The sequence below is a fragment of the Ceratotherium simum genome, chromosome 17 (assembly GCF_057802395.1).
Source record: "Ceratotherium simum simum isolate JZ-2026a chromosome 17, ASM5780239v1, whole genome shotgun sequence".
Classification (NCBI taxonomy): domain Eukaryota; kingdom Metazoa; phylum Chordata; class Mammalia; order Perissodactyla; family Rhinocerotidae; genus Ceratotherium; species Ceratotherium simum.
Window position 1 is genome coordinate 18,409,943 of NC_141916.1, and position 26,527 is coordinate 18,436,469.

Consider the following 26,527-nt stretch of genomic DNA (forward strand, 5'->3'; position numbering starts at 1 on the left):
TATTAAGTAAAAAATGATTTTCCAAATATGACACTTTAGAAGAGTAAAAAACAAAATCAAGAAGACTTGAGTCTGACACACAATTGCTGTTTGACCTGGGGCAAATCACTTAGTGACTATGAAACTGTTTGTTTTCTCATCTCTGAAGAAATCTGCCCTTTCTACTTCACACAGTGCTTATGAGGAACAAGTGAGGCAGGGCTGCCACGGGTATGTGCAAGTCCTTTATATACTGTAATGTACTATAATGCCATGAAGCATTACTAGAGTATGTTAAAAGTATAACAATATCCCAGGCTGTGCACGGGCATCAGAGAAATAGAGGGAGGTAAATTTCTCCTCGCCTGGCCCTATGAATCACTACTATAGTCACTCTCAAGCAGGACCCTGGGAGAGACAAATGTCTAAATTGAAGCTCCATTCCACCCAAGCCAGTCAAAATAGCTTGCTGCGCTTTTAGGTCATTATGTGGTCTATCTGGTCACTCTCAGAATGCAGTGTAGGCTAACTCCACATGGGTGCAGAAAAAGCTTAGAGGGGAATAAACATATGCTGTAGTTTCTGCATTGTGTTTATCTGTATGAATGAGTCATAGCATTACACAAAGAACCCCTACAAAGAAAGAGCTGAGCTAATTGCCTCATGACATTAGTTAATGATTTCAGCACATAAAGGGAACTGGATGGCAGTAATTCAAGCAGTCTAAAAGACTGTGGAAAAGGACACAGGCACTAAAAGAACCATCGATTGCTACCAACTTGGAGAATTTAAAGTTTTCAATCCACCAGACAGAAATTAGTGTACATATCAATAAGCAAATTTTAGGTTGACTGACAGTTTATAATTTGAGAATGATTTATGATCGAGACAAATTATTTCCCATGCGAACTATTTACCATATTTTCCTGACTATATAATACTATAAATGAAGCCAAGATTTATGAGTTATTTTACTCCTTAAATCCTTCTTTTTTTTTTTTTTTTCTTTTTGTGAGCAAGACCAGCCCTGAGCTAACATCCGATGCCAATCCTCCTCTTTTTTGCTGAGGAAGACTGGCCCTGGGCTAACATCCGTGCCCATCTTCCTCTACTTTATATGGGACGCCGCCACAGCCTGGGTTAACAAGTGGTGCGTCAGTGTGCGCCTGGGATCGGAACCTGCGGAACCCGGGCCGCCGCGGTGGAGCACACGCACTTAAACCACTTGTGCCACCGGGATGGCCCCACTTAAATCCTTTTTATTAAATCCCTCCAAAAATAGCTCAAAATTGCCATCAATTCACTAAATCAGTAACATGTGTTGAGCGCCTCCCAAAGAAGCAGACTGGCTGGCCAGCCCAGCAGGTGTCCCAGAAACCAGGTTCACACCGGACAGCACATGCAGAGTGAGGGCCTTGACCAGAAACATGCTTTGTGATGTGCAGTGTGACCTCTCAGTGCACAAAGGAAAACATGACTAAAATAGTGAAATCTGAGGTTAATTTTGCCCTGCAAAAGTAGCATAATTTTTCTAGAAAGTCATAGAAAGGTCATTTTTATAGCTTCCCAGAACCTGATTTTTTAAAAAAGGCCTATAACCAGCAATAATTAGTGTCAATTCACTTCTTTCGCCCTACCCCTGGAGTGTAGCCTCAGCATTCTTCTAAACTTCAGTGTTTCAGGGGCTATAAGAGTAAATATGCAAGATAAAAACCCACCTGCCATCCTGGGCTAGCCTGTAACAGGTTCCGGGAGATAGTGATACGAGTGTAAACGGCAACAGGAACAGGAGACAGCCAGAGCTCTAGCCGGTGGCTCTCAGAAGCTTGGAGAGAATGGAATCTGAATCCTAACTTGGGAGCAGCAAATTCCATCCCTTAAAATGAAAGGTGCTAACAGACGCCTTATGATACAGTTCTTCCCACATTCCCCACACTAGAGCACAGTATTTGTCCAACAATTATGTCCTATGTACATAATTGTTGATCGAGAGCATCAAGATCTACCTCCATGTGGGGACTGCGAGAGAAATCACGATGTAGGCTACTCTCAATGTTTCTTCCCGACGGGAGGGAATTCCTCTTCTATTTGACAACACAGATGTCCCTAACAGCACACCAAGGTTTCTCATATACTATTCAGAGATCCCCAGAACGGGAGATAAATGGATAGGAAACCCTTTTATTACTCTGCTCTGCTCAACAGAGCTCTTAGGAGAGAGGACCGTATCTTTACAATCTTAAAATTATTAAAACCTGTAAGGTGATCAGGAACATTACGCCACATCTTTAAGGCTGCAGACAGAGTAGAACATTAGTGTTTAGAAACACAGAGGCCTGCAGTGAATTCCAAAGGACTATGGTCTCATTCAGCAATGAACAGCCATGATTTGTTTCTAGAGTTGGTAAATTCCCCTCAGGCAGTGACTTTTGTAAAAGGGGATAAAAAAGGTTTCCATTCCTTCTGAGCATTCTCAAGATCCTTTGCTGCACTCTCACATTTAACCCAAGGCCATGAGAGCAGACTACTTACACTGAAACTGCATTTCTTTAATACAGCTATGGAGAGGATTGTTTCTAAGAACTACAAGTCACATCGCTCCCTACCCTTTGCCATTTACTACAACTGAACCTTCAGCTGTGCTGCAGCAGAATCTGCCAAGGAATAGCTACTAAACTGAGAGCCTCCTTTGTCCACGGGGACCCAACTGGTGCTGTACTAATGTGGAAGGGAAACCATCCAAGATTCTGAATGAGTGGGCTGGAAGTATGCACCATTATAGACACAAAATATCTTATTGTGATGGTCTGCTAGAGGTATCCCGTGTTACGTTTTGAGAAACACTTGAAGCCACAGAGCTATTTCTCTTTCAAACATATTGACACCACAGATGTAAAGAAAAAAAGCACACACAGTTAATGAGCCCACAGCACACTCAAATGCTCTGAGAAGTTAGCCAAAACCTAGGAGAAAACTATTAACATGAACCTAGACCAGGGAATAGGATCGGTGTGAATAGCTCAACTTGACAGCCATGAATCCAAGTCAACCACAAAGACATAACCTTCCTGGGACTCTCCCAAAAAGACACAGTAAGTCATTTAGACCAAAACAGGATGAGGAAGCTGTTTCCCCCGAAAGATTTCATTGCCAGTAACATGACAGGAGGGAGACAGACACTATACTGATGCTCTGAAATAGATTTACTATGTTTAGTCTCAGAGGCCTAGATTGAGATCTTGTCTGAAATTTCATCTAAAAACAATTGTTTACGGTTTTTAAAAACTTCGGGAGAGATTCTGAATAGACATGACAAATCAAAGTTGTTCCAGTTGCTCCTCAAATATGAAGCTATAACTCTCAAATTTACTTTAGGGGGAGTAAGGATTCCAAATCTGGGGAATGGGGATGGGATGAAGACATTTAGATCTTACAAGTCCATTATAACAAGTGGATTCTTAAATAGACACAACGTATACATAATATATATGTATTATGTATTAATGTATATAATAACACAAATACATAAACACATATGTTTTAATCCATTACAACTCTGCACGACTGCTCTCCCATCATCTCTAATGACACACAAAATTTTGTCCCAAGTCCACTTATTCCTATGATTATTGCAGACAAAGCACCTGATTTAGGAGTAGAAATTTGTTAAAGAAATATATGACTACAGGTCATAGTTTGGATGTCAGTGAAAACAGCTATGTAATCACAGCAGTATTTTTTTAGATCCTAAGCTTTAGCCTGCATTTATTTATGACTACACGAATTTGGGGGTTATAGCAAGAATATGCTGGAAATTCAGAAGGAAAAAAAAATTTTTTAATAGCTTTACTCTTAAGGCCTCTTTGTGTGTGCTGTTTACAATGCAACAACCAAAACTTGCCACCTTCAACGTATACTCTTATACACCTCTGATGACGAGGAGAGCGTTCCAGCTCCTATCTTAGAAAAGAAAGAGTAGAACTTATTTCAGGAACATCAAAGCAGCAACTGTCAGAGAGAAAGGTTCTGATAAACCTACCGGGAGGTGTGCAGGCATCCGCAGGAGACTGGACAAATGTGGACCGCCTTTTGGTTGGCATGGGCAAAGCCATTTTCTGTTCTTTATGCTTTGCCAGTGCGGCTTGAACTGCTTCCGTATGGATATCTGAAAGAGTAAACATTTGCATTTATTAGCTCCTGGCTCTGAAAGTGTTTACTTCCGTGGACTCAACTATCACTGCCTCAACAGTTGAAAAGGGGATATTTTGGTTATTTTTATTTATCATTTGTGTTATAACAATTAAAAATCAAAATCAAAACAGAGACAAAAGAAGTCGTCGAGGACAACTTTACAGAGGAGAAAAATGAAGCCCAGAAGGATTGTGTGACTGCTTAACACATCAGAAAAGGAGCTGATAGAGATGGGGGTGGCGGGAGGGTAAAGAGTCTAACAGGCACCTGTGCCAGGCAGGAACTCCCACCTCCAAGCAGAGTGAGTGCTGTACACGTGCCTAGAGGGCACCCACTATTCTTCAAGAAAAGAAGCTTAGGATTTGCTTAACTGTCTGAAACAACACTTGGTTGAGACCCCTCAGTTCTATGCCACAGGAACAGAGGGGCTAATTTTGATCCAGAAAAATCTAAGGACTGATGTTACTATACTTTGGCCACAAAAGAATTGCAGCTCTCCACTTGAATGTCTAATAGGAATCTCAAAATTAACACATCCAGACTGAACTCAATTCTCCACTCCCACCCCAAAACTCACTCTACATTTCTACAAAATAGGATCATACCGTACACAGTATTTTGTATTGTGCTTTGATTTTTGTAACGCTTACAAAATCCTACTGAGGTAGGTAACAACTGAGATGGCTTCCTAGTTCACAACAAACAAGTTCCTCTTCTCAAGCAATGGGCCCAATCCACATGTAAACCATCCTTAAAGGCCAATCTGTGCTATGTAGCTGTGCCCCTTCTAAGAGCCAGACCAATCAGATCCTTTTTGGGGGGAATTTAAACTGAATCAAGAAACTGCAGGTCCTAGAGTTAAGTCACTTTAATGACAGTGCCCTAGGAAGATGGAAGGTTCCCTGAACTTCAAGGCTGAGATTCCTCAGAGCTGTCTCTCCCTTTCTAGGGATTTCTCAGCTGTTCCTTTGCTTCTACGACCTACCCCAGCTATTTAAGGTAACCTGAGTTGGTCTATTTCATGCAACCAAAAAAACCTTCACTAATATACTAGAAACATCTTTCTGTGTAAATATAGACTTACAACATAGTTTTAAAGGGCTGCATAGTATTTCACTGTATGAATGTGCCATAATTTATTTAAGCAACTTTGTTTCCAAAGTTTTGCTACTATTCATAGCAACTATTCACAGCAAGAATAATTCAGTATTTTCACCTTAGCACACAAGCCTAATCCTTTTTCTTTAGGATTAATTCCAACAATTGCTGAGATGCATCTCCTAAGAACAAGGACTTTTCTGTTACATAACCACAGCACATCTACCAAAATCCAGAAATTCAAAATTGATACAAACTGTTATCTAACCCACAACCCATATTCCAACTTAGTCAACTGTCCCAATATTCTCCTTTATGGTTTTTCCCCTTTTTTCCTGACCTGGGACCTAATATAGAATCACACATTACATTTAGTTGTCATGTCTCTTTACCGTCCTATAATCTGAAACAGTTTCTCAACCTTTTGTACAGACTAGTTATATTATAGAACGCCCCTTAATTTTGGTTTGTTGTATTTCCTCATAATTAGAGTCAGGTTATGCATTTTTGCAGGAATACCACAGAAGTAATGTGTCTTCTTGAAACACGTCAGGTTACACCTGCCTCATTACTGGTGATAGTAATTTGGATTACTTGGTTAAGATGGTGGATCTATTTTTTTTTTTAAAGATTTATTTATTTATTTTACCCCCAAAGCCCCAGTAGATAGTTGTATGTCATAGCTGCACATCCTTCTAGTTGCTGTATGTGGGACGTGGCCTCAGCATGGCTGGAGAAGCACTGCGTCGGTGTGCGCCCAGGATCCAAACCCGGGCCGCCAGCAGCGGAGCGTGCGCACTTAACTGCTAAGCCACGGGGCCGGCCCAAAATGGTGGATCTATTGATTCTTGTTTTATTCCATGACTATTCTGTTACTATCATAACTTATTTATTTATTTTTTTTTGTGAGGAAGATCAGCCCTGAGCTAACATCCATGCTAATCCTCCTCTTTTTGCTGAGGAAGACCGGCTCTGAGCCAATATCTATTGCCAATCCTCCTCCTTTTTTTTGCCCAAAGCCCCAGTAGATAGCTGTATGTCACAGCTGCACATCCTTCTAGCTGCTGTATGTGGGACGTGGCCCAAGCATGGCTGGAGAAGCACTGCGTCGGTGTGCGCCCGGGGTCCGAACTCGGGCCACTAGTAGCGGAGCACGCACACCCAACCGCTAAGCCACGGGGCCGGCCCTATCATTACTTATTTTGATGCTCATATCATCCCAGATTTGGCCAATAGGAGCCCCTTCAAACCAGCTTTTATGTCATTTTGACATATTCCCATCATTTTGAGCAGTTCTGTTTTCTGGTAAAAGATATTTCAGGCTCAACTGGTATGGTCCCTGCTCCAGCACCGGAATTATACATTTCTCCAAGGACCCTTGGCTCCTTTCAGTGGAGAATGGTATTTAGAAACCAAGATCTTAGAACTAGGAGTGCTCAGTACTATTGAAGTATCTTTCTTCTAAGCTCCGTTTCAGTGGATAAAGGAATATAAATGTAAACATAAGCAAATATTCACACACATATATCTATTTCCATCTAATATCTGTGTTAAAAACCATGAGTTCATATTAATATCTCCAATTCCAATGCAACACCACAGAGTTCATTCTAATCTTCCCCTTTTCCATTTATAACTCCCTTCTCTAACAGTAAGAAATTTGGTTCACAATATCCTCAATATCTTTTACTCATTGACTCAATCCTATGATACACAGAAAGTAGTTTCAAAATTGCTATTCCATATTACTAAGAAAAATAAATCTTCTAACTATATAGTTCAATATTTGTTTGTAGTTCTTTAGACTGAGGTAAAGTACTGTGTTCAAAAGCTATTTGGGTTAGTTCTCATCCCTTCCCCCTTTGGTGTGGTTATATTGTACCATTGAATAATACAGTTAGGTTCATTCGTTTTTCTTCATATTCCATAGGTCCCTCCCAAAGTAGCAGATTAAACATTATGTGCCATAATAAGAAATATACATTCAGTCTCTGCCTAGTTCCTGACACTGAGCCCCCAAAACCCTTGTAATTTCCTGAATGATATGAGCGTCTTTTGTTCTAATGAGGCAACTCTTGGTGGGCTCCTGGATAGCTTCAGGATGGGGGCTGGTCACCAGAAAGACCAAGCCACGATTAGAAGCTTGGAACTTTCAGCCTTCCCCTACATCTTCAGAGAGGGGAAAGGGGCTAGGGATGGAGCTAATTACCAATGGCCAACAATTTAATCAAGCATGCCTACGTAATGGAACCTCCATGAAAACCCTAAATAAAGGGGTTTGCAGAGCTTCTGGGCTGGTGAACACATCCACGTGCCAGTAGGGTGGTGTAACCCTGTGTACTCCAAACTCCACAGGGACATATGATCCTGGGCTTGGGACCCTTCTGGACCTTGCCCTTTGTACCTCTTCCATCTGGCTGATCACTTGTATCTTTTACAATAAACTGGTAATAGTAAGTAAAGTATTTCCCTGGGTTCTGTGAACCGTTACAGCAAATTATCAAACCTGAGGAGAGGGTCATAGGAACCCCGATTTATGGGCAAGTCTGACAGAAGTGTGGGTAACGTGGGGACCCACTACTTGCAATTGGTGTCTGAAAACGAGGGCAGTCTTGTAGGAATTAACCTGTGGGGTCTGCACTAACTCCAGGTAATTCATGTCAGAACTGAATTAAATTGTAGGACAACTAGTTGGTGTCTGCAGAGAACTAGAGAATTGTCTGATGTAGAAAACCCACCCATGATGGCCAACAGACACATGAAAAGATGCTCAACATCACTAATCACAAGGGAAACGCAAATCAAAACCACAACGAGCTATCACCTCACACCTGTCAGAATGGCTATTATCAAAAACACAGCAAACAACAAGTGTTGGCGAGGATGCGGAGAAAAGGGAACCCTTGTGCACTGTTGGTGGGGATGTAAATTGGTGCAGCCACTATGGAAAAGAGTATGGAGGTTCCTCAAAAAATTAAAAATAGAACTACCATATGATCCAGCAATTCCACTTCTGGGCATTTATCCTAAGAAAATGAAATCATTAATTTGAAAAGATATATGCATCCTATGTTCACTGCAGCATTATTTACAATAGCCAAGATATGGAAGCAGCCTAATTGTCCATTGATAGATAAATGGATAAAGAAGATGTGATGTATGTGTGTGTATATATATATATATATATATATATATACACACACACACACACACACAATGGAATAATAGCCATAAAAAAGAATGAAATTTTGCCATTTGTGACAACTTAGATGTACCTAGAAGGTATTATGCTAAGTGAAATAAGTCAGATAGAGAAAGACAAATACTGTATGATTTCATTTATACATAAAATCTAAAAAACACAACAAAACAGAAACAGAAACTCATAGATACAGAGAACAAACTGGTGGTCACCAGAGGGGAGAGGCGTGGGTAGAGTGGGCAAAATAGGTGAAGGGGATTAACAGGTGCAAACTTCCAGTTATAAAATAAATAAGTCACGAGGATGTAATGTACAGCATAGGGAATATAGTCAATAATATTGTAATAACTTTGTATGGTGACAGATGGTTACTAGATTTGTCAGGGTGATCGTTTCATAACGTATATAAATGTTGAATCACTATGTTGTACACTTGAAACTTATATAATATTGTATGTCAACTATACGTCCATAAAACAACAAAAAACCAGAAAAGAAAACCCACAGACTTGGTATCAGGAGTGGTGTGAGTAGAAAAACAGTTTTCCTTTAATTAACATGGTTCCAAAAGGTAAGCCTAAAGATGTCTCACCATCCCCAACAATCACTTCTACCCCAAATCCACCCACCCTCGATAGGTAACCAATCTCCTTAGTTATTGATTTATCCTTCCTATATTTCTTTTTACAAAAATAAGCAGATAATGCGTCTATTTTCCCATTTTCCCATCTTTCATACAGAAAGGGCAGCATATTACATATACTTATTTTTGCACTATGTATTTTTTCACTTAACAATATATTCTGGAATCATTCTATATCAGCTCCTAGAGCTCTTCTTCATTCTTTTTTATAGCTGCATCGCACTCCACTGTATACCATTGTTTATTCAATGACTTTTACTGTGCTATTAAATTTGGTTTGCTAGTTTTTTGTTCAGGAATTTTGTACCAATATTCATCAGGGATACTGGTCTCTAGTGTTCTTTTCTTATAGTATCTTTGTCTGGCTTTGGTATCAGGATAATGCTGGCCTCATAAAATGAGTTTGGAAGTGTTCTCTCCTCTTCAATTTTTAAATAAATAAATGGAAAGACATCCCATGTTTGTGGATCAGATGACTTAATATTGTTAAAATGTCCATACAACCCAAGCAATCTACAATTTAATATGATCCCTATCAAAACCCAATGGCATTTTTTCAAGAAATAGAAAAAACTATCCTAAAATGCATATGGAATCCCAAAGGACCCCAAACAGCCAAAATAATCTTGAAAAAGAACAGAGCTGGAGGCCTCATACTTCCTGATTTCAAAACATATTACAAAGCTATAGTAATCAAAATGGTATGATATTGGCATAAAGACCAATGGAACAAAATAGAGAGTCCAGCAATTAACCATTGTGTATATAGTCAAATGATCTTTCACAAGGGTGCCAAGACTACACAATGGGGAAAACATAGTCTCTTCAACAAATGGTGCTGAGGAAACTGGAATATCCACATGTAAAAGAATGAAGTTGGACTCTTATCTTATACCATATACAAAAATTAACTCAAAATGAAAGAAAGACCTAAATCTAAGACCTGAAACTATAAAACTCCTAGAAGAAAATATAGGGGGGAAAGCTTTATGACATTGGAATAAGCAATAATTTCTTGGATATGACACCAAAAGCAAAGGTAACAAAAGCAAAAAATAGACAAATGGGACTATATCAAACTTTAAAACTTCCACACAGCAAAGGAAACAATCAACAGAGTGAAAAGGCAACCTACGGAATGGGAGAAAATATTTGCAAACCATATATTGTATAAGGGGTTAATATTTAGAATATATAAAGAACTCCAACTCAATAACAACAACAAAAGCCCCAAATAACTCAAAATGGGCAAAGAACTTGAATAGATATTTCTCCAAAGAAGATAAACAATAGGGCAAAAATCACATGAAAAGGTGCTCAACATCACTAATCATCAGGGAAATGCAAGTCAAAATCACAATGAGCTATCACCTCACACCCATGAGGATGGCCACTATGAAAAAAAGAAAAAAACAGAATGTAACAAGTGTTGGCAAGGATGTGGAGAAATTGGAACCTTGTGCACTATTGGTGGGATTGTAAAATGATGCAGCTGCTGTGAAAAACAGTATGAAAGTTCCTCAAAACATCAAAAATAGAACTACCATATGATACAGCAATCTCACGTTTGGGTGTATATCCAAAAGAACTGAAAGCAGGGTCTTGAAGGAATATTTGCACACTGTGTTCATCATAGCATTATTCACAATAGCCAAGATGTGGAAGCAACCTAAATGTCCATGAATAGATGAACGGATAAAGAAAATGTGGTATAACATACAATGGAATATTATTCAGCCTTAAAAAAGAAGAAAATCCTGTCATATGCTACAACATGGATGAACCTTGAAGACATTATGTAAGTGAAATAAGCCAACCACAAAAAAACAAATACTGCATGACTCCACTTATATGAGGTATCCAAAGTACTCAAATTCATAGACATAGAAAGTAGAATGGTGGCTGGCAAGGGGCTGGGGGAAGGGGACAACCAGGAGTTGTTCAATGGTATAAAGTTTTAGTCATGCAAGATGCAAGATTTCTAGAGAGCTGTTGTGCAACAATATGCATACAGTTAAAATACTGTAATGTACCCTTAAAAATTAAGAGGGTAAATTTATCTTATGTGTTTTTTACCATAATAAAAAATTTTTTTATGTAGTCTTTCATTGCATCTGGATTTTGAGTCTCAATTAGAAAGCCTTTACATAAAATCAGATTATAGAAAAATTCACTGATGTTTTCTTTTGGTACTTGTATGGTTTCTCTTTTACATGTAGATTTCTGATCCATTTGAAGTTTTTGCTTGCTTATGGTGTGAGGTATGGATTTAACTCCTCTTTTTCCAGCTGTCCTAGCACCATTTACTAAAAAGTGTATTTTTGCCCTAGTAGTTTGCAACGCTATCGCTATCATACACTAAATCCCAGATATACTTTGGTCTATTTCTGAATTTGTTATTCTATTCCAATGGTCAGTCTGCCAAGTTGTCTTGCCATACCACACCGTTTTAAATTATAGAGTCTTTAAAGAACGTTTTGGTATTGAGTAGGTATAGTCATTCCTCACAGGTTTTCCTATTCTTACGTTTATTTTTCCAAATAAACTTCAAAAATATACCTTATAGCTCCATAAATAAATTTGATAGTGTTTTTAGTGGGATTAGATTATATTTATAAAGTAATTTCAGGAGTCTTAACATCTTTGTGATGTTGAATTGTCCTATCTAAGAACAAGGGATGCCTTTCCATTTATCATGTCTACTTTTGTGTCTTTCAAGGGTGTATTAAAGTCTTCTTAATAAAGGTTTTACACATTTCTTAAGTTTATTCCTAAATATGTTTTATCTCTTTTATTGCTTTTGTAAATGAGGTTTGTTCTACCATTATATCTTTTAGCTGGCTATTGTTTGCACATATGAAGGCTACTGATTTCTTTACTAATTTTACATCTTGCTACCTGACTGAATTACTTTATTAATTTTGCCATTGATTCTCTTGGGTTTTCTAAATAAATTATCATATTAACTGCAAATATAGTTTTACTTCATCTTTTCTAATTCTTACACCTCCAATTGATTTCTCTTGTCTATTTGCCTTGGCTAATAGCTCTAGTACGATTTAACTGATAGCACCCTTAGAACTAAAAAAAACCTCTTGTAAATACATAAGAAAAGAAATGAACAGCCCAATTTAAAAAAAAATAAGCTTAGGCAATAAACAGGTAGTTTACAGAAGATGCACGAAAGGATAATAAACACATCCTCAAATGCCCAATCATTAGTACATAAGAGAAATAATACCGCTACCAACAGGGTAGGAGAGTGTCCATTTCCCCACATCTATGGACAACACTGGACCATTTTTTTTTCCTTTTTTCTCTTTTTTTTTAATTGATGTCATAATAGTTAATAACTGTGATATTTTAGCTGTTTTGTTTGTCAGTCATTGTATAAATGTATCCCTTCCCCCCTTGTGCTCACCCCCCTGCCCCCTTGCCCCTGGTAACCACCAAACAGTTCTGTCTGAACACTGGACCATTTTTTTTTTCATCTTTCCCAAAAAGATAAGTGGAAAATGTTTTTTACAGGTTTTGAAGTAGCTGCTTCTATTCCTGGCTTGTTTTTATGAAGAGGTTAAGACATGGTACATAAGTGGTAGAACTGGGCTTTAAGGACGAGGGGCAGAACAGACACCAAGAGCCCTTATCTGTTAGAATATTATTTTAGATACGTAGGTAGGTAGACAGACAGACAGATAGGCAAGCAGGCAGGCAGGCAGGCAGGTAGATAGGTAGACATGGACAGATTAAAACACATACATAGGTGGGTTCAGTCATTAAGTAGAGAAGTACAGTTCAAGGAGTTACCTGCAAGTCAACAATCAGTCATGCCATTTTTACCAATTTCTAAGGTACCGATTACCTGAACCTTTTAAATTAAGGCAGAGGCATCAACTATAAAGTTCTGGAACATTAGGATATGACATTAATTTTGATATTACTCTGTGTGCTGGTGGAGAGGGGCAATGAAACTTTAATTTGCATTTCACGTTTCCCTGCCTTTACAAATTATTTTTTCAGCCTGGAATATCTATATAGCAAACAGCTATTCATCTCAAAATGACCTCACTACCTCCATGAAGCCTGCCCCTGACAGTGCCCAGGGTCCAGGCTCCCTCCCCTGTCACTCCCTCTTCCATTCTGCTTCTGTACCTTGTATAAAGGATTCCTGTGTTTTCATCTTTGTTTCTCTAGCATCTAAACTGTGCTCGACTCATAGGAGGTCTACAATAAATGCTTGCTGAGCTGAACTCAATTTACCTTTCTTGGGACGAGAAAGTGTATTAATATAGAAATAAAATGGTCCTGGTGTACCAGTGGCAGTCACCTTAGCAAATGTCACCAGATCAGAGATGGGATTTGGACAGAGACAAGAAAGTTCTCAATTAGGGTTTCAGAGGGAGTTATTGTTGCATTTAGCTCCTAGCATTAAGTCAGAAGAGTCCATACTTAGAGTGAAAATCATTAAGAACAATAATTGATTTAAGGCTTTAAATCATTTACCCAGGGCTATCATTTCAAAAATTATCTTCATCATTTTTTGTTTAAAATTTAGGGCCGGCCCCGTGGCTTGGTGGTTGAGTGAGCGCGCTCCACTGCTGGCGACCCGGGTTCGGATCCCGGGCTCGCACCGACGCGCTGCTTCTCCGGCCATGCTGAGGCCGCGTCCCACATACAGCAACTAGAAGGCTGTGCAGCTATGACACACAACCATCTACTGGGGCTTTGGGGGGAAAAAATAAATAAATAAAATCTTTAAAATTTAAAAAACTGGAAAAAATTAATATACATACTGGAAAAAGATCTATACAAATACAATGCTGAAGTGAAAATTTTCCCTAGACCCATCAGTTCCCAGAAATAATCCCACCTCAACAGTTTGGTACATATTTTCCCAGGTTTCTATGTCTGTGTATATACTAATATATGTAATTACTGTTATTACTAATATTTACAAAAATTGGATCATATGCTACATATTGTCTTGCATTTATTACTTAAAAATATATTTTGCACATCTCTCCATATCTGCACTAATAGATGTATCTCAGTTTTTTTAAAGAAGCCTTCATAGAATTTTAAATCAGCTTTCATAGAATTCCATTGTGTGGACATACTATAACTTACTTAACCATTGTATTATTGTGAACAATACTACAACAAACATCTTTGTATACATATTTTTGTGCACATATATAGGTGTTTTTATAAAATAAATTTCTAGAAGTGAAATTTCTGGGTCAAAGTGTATGACTATTTAAAGTTAAAAGATATTTCCAAACTGTTGTGAGATCTCTTTTAAAACCACAGTACCAACTCACTTTGGCTCTGAAAAGAAATAATTTTATACTGCATTTATATTTGATACTATTTTAGTGTCCTGAGGTTTACTTAGTTGAATCACAATTGTCGTATTTAATTGAATCTATGATGCTATCTTATATAAAACATATACTGATTTTAGATATGTTAAAATTGAAAAGTATCCTTAGATGAAATATGGTTTTTAGCTGTCTCAAAACAAATGATTAACTGCTTACGCTGATAAAAAGCACTTTCTCAACAGAACAAGAGCAAATCAAATGCTCACTTATTAATTAAATCTACATTTCAAAAGTATATTTTTGCATGAGATATAAAACGTGACAGCAAACTTGCTAAAACGAGGGAATTATTCACATTAAATAAGCTTTAGAAGGGCCATAACATTTGGATCATTAATAATTACAGAGGATGCTCTTCTCTGCCACAAGGATTCATAGCATCAGACCACAGAACAAATCAAACCACCCATCTATTTTCTAACACGATAAACCCTGACACATACCCTTGTGTCAAAAGGAGATGTTCACAGTTACTGTATTAGGAAAGCCTCTTATTGATAAAACAGGCAGCGCTCTTAACTGGATTTGACTCATTCACCAGCAGACAATTCACCTTGATCTTTTTTTTTTTTTTATTTTTTTATTTTTTCCCCCCAAAGCCCCCGTGGATAGTTGTGTGTCGTAGCTGCACATCCTTCTAGTTGCTGTATGTGGGACTCGGCCTCAGGATGAACGGAGAAGTGGTGCCTCGATGCGCACCCGGGATCCGAACCCGGGCCGCCAGCATCGCAGCGCGCGCACTTAACCACCAAGCCACAGGGCCGGCCCTCACCTTGATCTTTGATAAAGAAATCACTTCCCAAGTTCAGTCCCCAGACACGGCTGACTCTGGACATCTCTACCAGAAGCAAACGAAAGCTGGGAATTACTTTCCAGCACTAATGTTTGAGCTGAGTAAGGTGATACAAATACTCCTTTAAAGTCCTTTTTTTTTTAATTGCACAAAATATTAACATTAAAGTTGTCAGAATGACCTACAATTGGATCACTTTCCATCTCAGGCACTAATTGTGTATTTTCTACATTTGTTTTTTTTGTTTGTTTATTGCGGTAACATTGGTTTATAACATTGCATAAATTTCAGGTGTACATCATTATACTTCTACTTCTGCATGGATTACATCATGTTCTCATGTTCACCACCCAAATACTAATTACAATCCATCACCACACACATGTGCCTAATTATCCCTTTCGCCCTCCTCCCTCCCCCCTCTACATTTGTGACCATAACACACATGTATAGAAAGGTGCATCACGCCTTGATGTGCAGAAAAAAGAGGTACTAAATAAGTGTACTTGAAATGTCAGACCCTCTTGGCTAAGAACAAAGAACAGAATCAAGTCAGACGATCTAAACTCTGAATAAATATAAGCTCTTTACACCATGTCTGAAACATGAAACACTAAGTCTATTTTGATTTCACTATGGTTGGTTGAAATGTTGTAGGTGTTAATAGGAGAGGATTTTCCAGTTACACTCACTGACATTCATATTAAATCCTTTCTCTGTACCCATCACTCTATTTTGAATGCTTATAATTTTCACTAAACACACCCTACGTTCTTAAGCTATTTTTGCACAGGACTTGTAAATGTAACTCTTCTTATGAACGGAGGGGCGAAGAGGTGAAGTTCACCTCCCATCCATTTTTACGACTCATTTGCTCTACTTCTGCTACTGTTGGTTTCTTCTTATTCAAGGAAAAGCCAGAATTCTCAGAGTGTGCTGAGCTGTCCTTTGCTATTTAGTTGGGCAATTCCTAATGTATTCAAAAACGTGATTTTCACCCAAAATTCGTGCTTGCATGCCTCCTCTTGCACGTTCCCCTCATGATCCTGCAGTACTCTCACAGCCTCCAAGATCTCCAGGGTTTTTTAAATCATTTCCTCCTACTCTACCTCCTCTCTGGCCTAGTTCCCACTACCACCCTAAAAACAGTCCCATTGAGACAAATATCCCAAATCCAACTATCAAACTCTCTTCCACACCCTGCACCTAACCAAGAGACTCCAGTCTGCTTCCAGTATCTGATTCACAGACTACACATTCTGATGTTTGGGGTAAACCTGAAAGAACTGGTGTAAAGGAACAGGGGCTGGAGATCACAGTTGGGTTTTAGTAGGCGAAGGCCAAACTTTTACACTACTGAATGAGCTCACTAAAGCCTTCTATCTGTGATCAGCCTGGACACAGGATGCAGAGATTCATCTTTTTGGTTCCTTACTATTCCTTTTTTTATATGCTGTAAAAACAAACAAAAAAACAAAGGAAAAAAAAAAAAAAAAAAAAACTCCCAGATGGCCAGAGATGAGAGTTGTAAAGGCTAAAACCCTCCTGGGCTGGTTAGAACAGGCTGCTGCTGAACCTGGGCCCCAGGCTCAAAAGGCAACACTGGGCGTCTGGGAAATCAGGCTTGGGTCCTGGAAACAAACAGGAGCTCCTGACATGCTTGTCTACATCCAGCCTTGCCTCCGTCTAATTCATTCCTTAACTACTCACTGCTTTCATTCCTTCCTTTCTCCACAATATCTATTTAGCTCTTATATATGTTAGGCCCCGTGCCAGGCACTGGGACACAGCAGTGGCAGGGCAGGCAGGCTGCAGCTGCAGCAAGCTACTAGAACAAATATAAATCTGCTACTGCTCTGCTGAAAATCCTTCAGTGGTTCAAGATTCCTCAAGATTTGGTCCCTGGTCTTCTTTCTAGCCTCATCACCCACCTCTTTCTGGGCCCTTGCATTCTACGTTCTGGCCATAATGAACTACTGTCAGGGCTAGTATCTGATACTCTTTCCCTAACTCTGTCTGCCAGGACACAGCTTAGATGTCTTATTCTCCGAGAAAGCCTCCCCTGATCACTCAAGACCAAGTTAGGTTTGAGAGAAAATTTTGGTGTGGCATGCAATCTCTATTTTTTCGATCAAACACTTCTCATTCCTTCCTTCTAGTGAGTGAAAATATACACCTAATACAATCAGCTCACAAATGGCTGATGTGGCTCTGCAACCATGCCCTTTTCCTTGTTTTTCCTAAAGCAGTTTCTGAGAGGATATGGTATACACCCTGCTTCTAAATTCAAGAAAAGGTTAAGGCAACCTTGGCCGGTACGAGAGAGTCAAAGATCTGGAGAAAGTAAACTATCGCTCTAGTTAGTCTTCTGGATTACTTCTGCTACTTCTCAAAACAAAAAATGCGCTGCAGAGACTATGTTAGCACAGCGGACAGCAGATGGCTGGGGGCAGGCCCACTATGCCACACGTCCTCCTGAGGGTCTATGATTTGTGTCTCTGCTCATCAGTCCTGGCCACGGAGGACTGGACAGGCTCCTACTACCAGACACGGCATGTTGCCTTTTCCCTTCCCATGGGTACCTTTTGTATCAGAAGAAACAAAGTTTAAGAGTTTACTAATCTGAAATTTCACTGTGAGTTTCTGTTCCAGCCCCATCAGTTAAGAGCCTAATCAACAGCTCTGGCAAACACAGCAGGACCTGCCTCTTCCAACAGAGTCCACTGAGCTCTCCCAGGACCACCCTACTCCATCCCAGCCCTCTGCTTTCTTATTTATCTATTCACATTGCCTTTGTACTTCTCTGGCTCCCCGTCTGCCCTTGAGGGCAGGAACGTCTTATTTGCTGCTGTATCCCCAGCAAATACTGAGTAAAATCTACTACACCTGGCACATAATAGGTACTCAATAAATGACTGATAAATGAATTAATATAGACCTGTTGGCGCTTCAAGGGAAAAAACAAAACAAACAGTGGAAGCTCTCAGGATACACAGTTCATACTACAGTCAGTGAAAACTATTCTGCGGCTAATTTCCAGTTTCTTCTCACCTGATCGATATCGCTCATCCCTGGCTCCCCCAGATCGACTTCGGTGGTACTTAGACGGAGCGGAAGTTTGAGCTGCAGATGGAGCAGGTGTCTGGTTTCTAAGTTCCTTCTGTACTGCTGAATCAGTTTCTAAAAAAGAAAGTTTGGAAGATGGTTATCTGATAACAATAATAGCTAATGTTTTCTGAGCACTTTACAGCATTCTCACAACACCTTGAGGTAGGTACTACTACCCCACCAATAGTAAAGGGTCAAAGAGCTTTAATATATATACATAAAAATGATGCAAAGACATCCAGACTAAAAAATATCATCTTACAGCCGTAACTGCCAACAGGCGATAGGGGGGAAACAGCAAGAAGCTATATGTAAAGTGAAGAGGCCATTCCAAAGACTCCAAGAACTGGTGGGGTGGGGTAAGGTGGGCGTGCATATGAACTCCCCAATCCCGCACAGTGGTACAAAGAATAACTTGGGGAGCTTTAGCCTCCCCAACATAAGTTACTTCAAATAAACACGATTTAAACAAAACTAGGATGCTTATTATGCAAACAGAGCTTCAAGTCAAGGCTGCTAACACTGAACCTGTCACTTCCCAGTCCCTAGCTTTCCCCCACACTCTGCTCTCCCGACATTTACTGTCTTATCAAGAATATGGGAAGGGGGAAATAAGCAGGTAAAATAAGCAGAAGAAAAACACTTTAAGTTCTGATCTTTTACAGCCTTTCTTTTTTTCAAATGGTGTTAGCTCCCAAGTCATAATTTTTTTAAATTGTAGTAAGTTATTTAACATGAGATATACCCTTTATATACTCTCTGCTTCTATGAGTCTGACTACTTTAGATTCCTCATATAAGTGGAATCATGAAGTATTTATCCTTCTGTGACTGGCTTATTTCACTCAGCATCATGTCCTTCAGGTTTACCCATGTTGTCACATATTGCAGGATTTCCTTTATTTTTTATTGAGGTATAATATACACATTATATTAGTTTTAGATGTACTACATAACGATTCGATATTTTCATATATTGCAAATTATCACAGTAAGTCTAATTAACATGTCACCATACATAGTTACAAACTTTTTTTCTTGCAATGAGAACTTTTAAGACCCACTCTCTTAGCAACTTTCAAATATGTAATAGAATATTATTAACTACAGTCACTACGTTGTACACTACATCCTCATGACTTATTTTATAACTGGAAGTTTGTACCTTTTAACCCCCTTCACCTATTTCACCCACTCCCCAGGATTTCCTTCTTTTTTAAGGTGTATTTTAAGTGCCTTAAATAGCATTTAGTTGTGCCTACAAGGCAGCTTACATGTAGCAAATTACGTGCCCACTATAGTAAGGTGTCACCTATCCAGCAAATGCACTGCTCCAGACCACAGCTGAGAATCGCCTAATAAAGCAAAAAATAAAAAAATAGACTGAAAGCACAGAGGTCTGGGGAGTGGAAGTAACAGTCTCATGTACCTCAGGAAAAGCTGAGGGCATCACAGTACTACAGGAAATGAGACTCATAATGACAATATCACATCATTTTTAAAAGATGGTTAGCATACTGGGAAGGCCATGTGTAAGAGCTCTGGTGGACAGTCCCAGCTGAGCGCAGCCTTCCGTCTGCCCCTACCAAGGCACCAGACATGTGAGAGAAGCCATCTCGGACCTTCTAGAGCAGCCCATCCACCAGGTGAAAAGCACCTAGTGAACCCAGTTGCTCCCACGTGGAGCATAAGAATCACCCAATTGAGTTCTGCCCAAATTCCTCACCCTCAAAATCATAAGATATAACTTAAAATTAAGTTTTTAATTTTTTAAATGGTTAGATTATTTTTTATGCACTGCTGTTAGGAAGGGAAGGAAGAGTATATTTTAGGATACTTTCCACTACAGGGCTTGTATGGATCTAGAAATGTTTATTTTCGATGGTTCCTGGTAGCTGAGATTTTTATTAATAAAATATATTAACTGAGGAGAACATGTTTCAACACTGAGATTTTGAAATGTAATGTCTGGGGTTGTAAACTGAAGTTTTTAATTAACCAAAATTCTCTTGATAATCCATTTCACAGAAGAGCTATACTGAATTCTTAATATTTTCATACCTTGTTTCATTTGTCAGCTTTATTACTCTAGGACAGGGGTCAACAAACAGTAGCCCATGGCTGTTTTTACAAATAGTTTTATCAGAACACACCATTCTCATCTGTTCACATATTGCCTATGGACGTTTTCATGCTGTAGAGGCAGAGCTGAGTATTGTGACAGAGACTATATGGTCCTCAGAGACTCAAATATTTACTATCTGGCCTTTTACAGAAAAAGTTTACCAACCCCTGGTCTGTAATAATAAAAGCTAACATTTAAGTGTTTGCTTTGTGCCAGGCACTGTGCATACAGAAGTCTGCACATTTTATCTTATTTATTCCTCACAACAACCCTACAGAGTCAGCACTATCACTACCAACTTTTTATAGAAAAGGGAACAGAGACATGGATTAGTTTATCCAAAGTCACAGAGCCAGGAAATGGCAGAGCCAGGATTCAAACCCAGGTCTGTCTAACTCCACCAGTTCTCAACCAGAAAATTCTCCCAAAACTCTAAAGAGAAAAGCAATCAGAATTAATAATTTAGTTTAGGAGCGTCTAAGTGCTTCAAGATTTACAGTTAGCAGTTAGATAACAGTGTTTTTTAAATAATCACCCATCATCATGTGAAAGATTTGGCAAAAAGCCCCTCCAAATAAAAGTTTTCAGCCATTCAATAGAGAAATTATTTAAAACTTATTCCCAGGGGCCAGCCCCGTGGCGTAGTGGTTAAGTGCTCGCGCTCTGCTGCTGGCGGCCCAGGTTCTGATCCTGGGTGAGCACCGAGGCACCACTTGTCAGGCCATGCTGTGGCAGCATCCCATATAACACGGAGGAAGATGGGCACACATGTTAGCCCAGGGCCAGTCTTCCTCAGCAAAAAGAGGAGGATTAGCATGGATGTTAGCTCAGGGCTGATCTTCCTCACAAAAAAAAAAAAAACAAAAACAAAAAAAAAACTTATTCCCATTAACTTTAAATAGAGAACAATAAATAGAAAAGGGCTATTTTTATTTGTATAGTCAGATGATATATACAGCAAGGAAATCAGATTAGCACACATGAGTTACTTTGCTTGTAAATATAAACAGAGAAAATGGTGTGACCAAGTTTAAAATACTAGCTTTGTACCAATGGGGGGGGTGTCATAAGTGAATATGTAACTGGATTACCTATCACTGATTATTTTTTTAATTAAATAAGCAGATTCGCAAAAACAGACCAAACCACCCTAAGAAACACGCTGCTTCCATATTAGATAGCTAATAATCCAAAGGGTGAAAAGAATGCACATGGATTCTCATTTCACTAAGGATGCACATACAGATTTATGTATTTTTTGCCATTCCTCTCTCACCTATGTTTTTACTTTGTATTTTTCAATGTAATTAATTAGGAGAAAGAAAATAATGTGAGCTAAAGACTAAAAATTGTTACAAAGAAATAATAGGGAGGTAATTGGGGAACTGGGAGTTGATACATTTGTTTGAGGAAGAATTAGGGAGAATGAACATTTTCACTCAGGACTATCTAGAGGTTATCACAAATCAAACTACAAGGAAATGCAACACAAATACAAACATTTGATAAGAACTGAGAGTCAGATGACACTTAGCCAAGAGATCTACTGAACTGGTACTGAAAAAAAAAAAAAAAAAAAAATGGGCCTCACAACAGCTATTCACCAAGCAACACTAGTATGATGCTCCGCAATGTTTACTTAGTTCCCTCAGGAATTTAGTCATCCAAGCAGACCAGGTCTTTTTTGGGTCTAAAATCATGACAAACATTTCCTCACAGCTTGCCAGAGGTCAATGTGCAGTTTCAACAAGTGGCTGACAGGTGTGTTCAGTGAGCACTCCTCTGGTGCCCAAAGCACAACGCCACAAAAACACGGATTTCTGACAGAACAGCCTTGGTTCAAACGTGTAATACACCTGCTTCAAGTTCAAGAGAGACTATCTAAAAGAGATACAAAAGAAAAATAAGAGTAAAATGGATTCTTAGGAACTGAATCACTCTAAGCATAACAGGGGAGCTTAATGACGAAACCCTAGATAATCTCTTTGAATGTGAATATAATCACTCTCTGATTCATATGAATTTTATAAATTTTTATTCCCATGTATTGGAGTTTATTCTTTAAGATATAAGCCTTACAAATATATTTTATATGTGCACTGAAAAAACTGGAAGCAAATACAGTAAAATGCTAATAGCAATTATCTCTAGGTAATGAGATTCTGGATGTTTTACATACTTTTCCATAGGTTTTACTGGGTTTCTACAATTTAGTAACTCTTTTTCAGAATATAAAAATAATATATGTTCATTATAAAACATCAAGGAAATAGTTAAGTTTAAAGAAGAAAATAAAAATGATATTGGATTTTCTTAATTTGAAGGTCACATCTTCAAACAGAGTAGATTCTTACCAAAATAAGTTAAAATAATATTCATTTTTCAGCTTCCCAGATAAATTATGACTCCTATGAGCAAGATTTTCCAATCTTCTAAAATCAATTGTCTCCTTTTTCTTTCCCCCAAAACAACTGGCAAATCAATGCATATTTGGGGGTGAGAGGGAGAAAACTATGTCCCAGTTGGATTAAAAGAATTTTGGAAGGCTTATTCTCACCTTAGCTTACTTGCCAGGGCAACAATTTATCATGGAAGGAGGAAAGAAACAAGGGACCTCAGGGCTCCTCTAAGAGAGCAAGGAGGGGCCTGGGGATACAGGAGCACAGTAGGACATGATTTAACAGCATGTCCGACATCAGCTGGGCAAGCAAGATGCTGATTAAAGATGAGTCATTCTTTGGCCAGGGTTTCACACTCCAACCAGATCTCGGGAATTACCCGGGACCAGAAAATAGAGATTTCTATATTTTGAATAAGATGTGCACAGTTTCGCTACCACAGTAAGAAGCTAAAAGCAAAGCTAGAATTAACTACATGTGTCAACATCATGAGATACTATATGCCATGAAAAATATGCTGAGTATGCAGGCATGTGAAATGGTCTAAATGAAATAATGTGAAGTGATAAAAGAACATAAAATATTATGTATACAATATGATCCCAATTATGTATGTAAAAACTATTTATACACAATTATAAGGATCAGATGGGACATAAAATCCCCTAAGCAGCTGGAGTTCTTTACCATTTCATTATTTTATTTACAGAAAGAGTGATGTATAAAATCAAAGTAATTTTAAAGGACACTAAATACACATAAGTGCTGGAACAAGAGCTGGGAATATCACATACCTAAGATCCAAAGAAAAAGACTGCTCGCTGATTATCACAGTGACAGTGCCTGTGTGGGGGTTCCTCATCTTTTGGTTTGTTATACAGAATATCCACTAGGGGTCACCATTACGTTTAAATAGTGATGAAGTTACAAAGGTGAATAACAGTAAGTTTAAGAAAAACCACAAATTTTAAGTTCTTCTGCAACACAAAGCTTTCTTTCTCAATGATCAATATGTACATAAGTTATTGTTCTTTGGCAGAAAGAGACATCAGAGTCTTCTATGATTCTACTGTTTGAACATAATAACAATGATAGCCTCAAAAAGAAGTTGATATTTAGTAGTTATAAAACTATGCAAAACTTGCAAACAGGAAGATGGAAGAAAGCCAACCTCAGCTTCTTATCTTTCAACTCTACCTATGATTTAACAGATATTCTCACCTGTAAGAATAACAGAGTGAGGCAGGATGTGCTCTGAGAACCAAGTAACATAATAATTCAACTTTCTGGAGTGAACAGAGCAGACATGCTCACTGGTCTTGCTTGGTGCTGGTGTCCAGAGAAGAAATATACTAAATGAATGATCACCAATGCACGTATATCTCTTACATCGTGATTTGTGCTGAGAAAGAAAAGAACAGGCTCTGTGAGGCCTACACATAATGGGGAATTTAATTGGTATCAGAGTCTCAGGGAAGGTCTGTTAAAAGGAGACACTGATGTAGGCTTTAGCTAGGCAGAAAGAGGCAAGAGCTATTTTATTCAAAAGCATGAAATCTGTAGAAGTCCAGTGAGAGAAAACCTTGACAAGTCTAAGAAAGACTAGTGGGGCTAAAAGCACGGTGAAGAGGCAGAGTGATACAAAATGAGGCTGGAGAAGAAGAGCCGGGTCAGGTCACTTGTCCTAAGCCAAAGGAGGGCCTTTGAAGAGATTTAAACAGGAAATGACAGAATAACAATGACAGTAATATTTCTACAGCTCTTTAAACTTTCATAACACCATCTCATTTTATCTTCACAATAACACTATCTGATAGATACCATTACGGAAGCAGGACACCCATCAGAGAATAAATATGTTTTTCTATAGTGACAGTGTGTCAGTAAGCACCTTGAATCCTTACAGAGCCTCCACTCCCACTCCCATTCCCACCCCGTGCAAGAAGGGTAGGTGAGGGTACCTTGAGTCACTCAGGGAATCTTCCCTGGGAGCTAACGTACCCCTGAGTCACTGAGGAGAACCTTCCTTAGAAGGATAGGTGATTAACCTCACTGCCTGGGGAAAGGGAGGAAAGAATGAGAGTGTCTGCATTTGGAGTCTGGAAAAGGGGCCACCTGCCTGATTCTGGGAGTCTGTGAAGTGGTGAGTGTCTGAAGAGATCCTGACCCAGGGCTTCCTGGCCTCTTGGCATCAGGAAAATGGCTGTGTACAGGGCTAAAAGAGCACAATATCAAGAGCTCTGCCCTGAGAACCAAGTGGGGTACCCTGGCTGAGCCGAGCAGTGTGGGCTCCTCCGTCAGAGGGGCTGATATGCGAAGCAGGCTTAGCAGTGGGTCAGCATTACTGGGCAGGGTGAGGATCAGTTTTCAATAGCACCCATGAGGCTCTGAGAGGCAGCAGCAGACCATGGGGCTCTTCCCTTTTGGGTGTGGTAGCTGCACTGACCACCTCTCCTTCCGCACTACCTATATCCCAGGGTGTTCTTGGACAATTCGGGAGGAAAGAGAAGTCCCAAGAGAAAGACAGCGGACTTCTTTCTGATAAGGCATGTGGGGACAGATATGATTGCAATGTGTGCTCCAGTTCATAGCGACTATAATACTGTCTAAACCTGGCAAATGAAAGAGCAGAACTGGGACTAGAATGAAAAACTTCACGTTCTTTCCACTATGCTGTGATCCTCACTTGGGAAGGAACTTTTAAATCAAATGAGAGAGATAAAATACAACAGATTCACCCCCGACGCCTCCACACCCACGCATAGAGGCACACTGCCGTCTTAATATTTATATAGTTGGAAATGTTCCACAGCATTCCAAAATGCTGCTCCTGATTTCAATAGCTGGTTTTAAGTTCCCGTCCCTTTGAATTTCCACAGTACTTTGTTTAGAACTCTCTTACAGTACTTATTTCACTCTATCTCTTATGACCCTCATTTGTATACCTGTCTTATCTCTCCTCCTATAGTATAAATAACTTGAGGTCAGAGGCTGGTCTGAACTCATCTCATAACTCCTGCAGTCACTGGCTCTGGATCTTACACATTGCAGGTGCCCCATAGTTTAGTTAAAATAAATAATTAAGATCTTGTCTGCCTCCTCACATCCACTAATGACAGGGGGTGGCTGGGAAAAACAAAGACAAAAATGAAGAGATACCAATTTAAAGAAAATGGTTAAATGTTAATGTGAAAAGCCTGCTTATTTGTATATCTCTAAGCCATACAAGATTTATGCAAAAATTTGTGCCTTTCAAAATTTTCATACAATTACATGAGTTCATTAAGAAAAACAAGATCACAGACTATCCTTGAGAGGCGTTGTCAGAGGCTTTAGAGAGACAGCATAAAACACATGGGTTTTCTTTTGTTTGATTTTAACTCGGTCATACACATGTGCACCATCTCAAAGGCAGGACTGAACTTAGAAGAACTGTGATGAAAAGGGTGTAGAACCACTGGCAAATGCAGTGAGCGTATGTATACACATTGAAATACTGGTGAGCAAATACCCTCCAGCAGTCACAAAAGGAAGCCAAATTTGGGAAAAACCTTTGGGTCACCAGAACTTCTTACCAGGACGAGCTAGAGAATGTCAACACATAAC

At 39.1% G+C, this 26,527-nt stretch overlaps 1 protein-coding gene across 3 annotated transcripts in view; it reads right to left on the bottom strand.

Annotated features, from left to right (window-relative positions):
• Positions 1-26,527, bottom strand: part of DIP2B (DIP2 acetate--CoA ligase B (putative)) — a 212,838-nt gene that overhangs the window by 75,949 nt on the left and 110,362 nt on the right. For all 3 annotated transcript variants that reach the window (XM_004429014.3, XM_014786452.2, XM_014786451.2), the window contains exons 3-4: positions 18,342-18,470; positions 4,019-4,144 (exon numbers count right to left, since the gene is read on the bottom strand). In XM_004429014.3, coding sequence (XP_004429071.1) covers positions 4,019-4,144; positions 18,342-18,470 — 255 coding nt within the window. The remainder of the gene's footprint in view (positions 1-4,018; positions 4,145-18,341; positions 18,471-26,527) is intronic.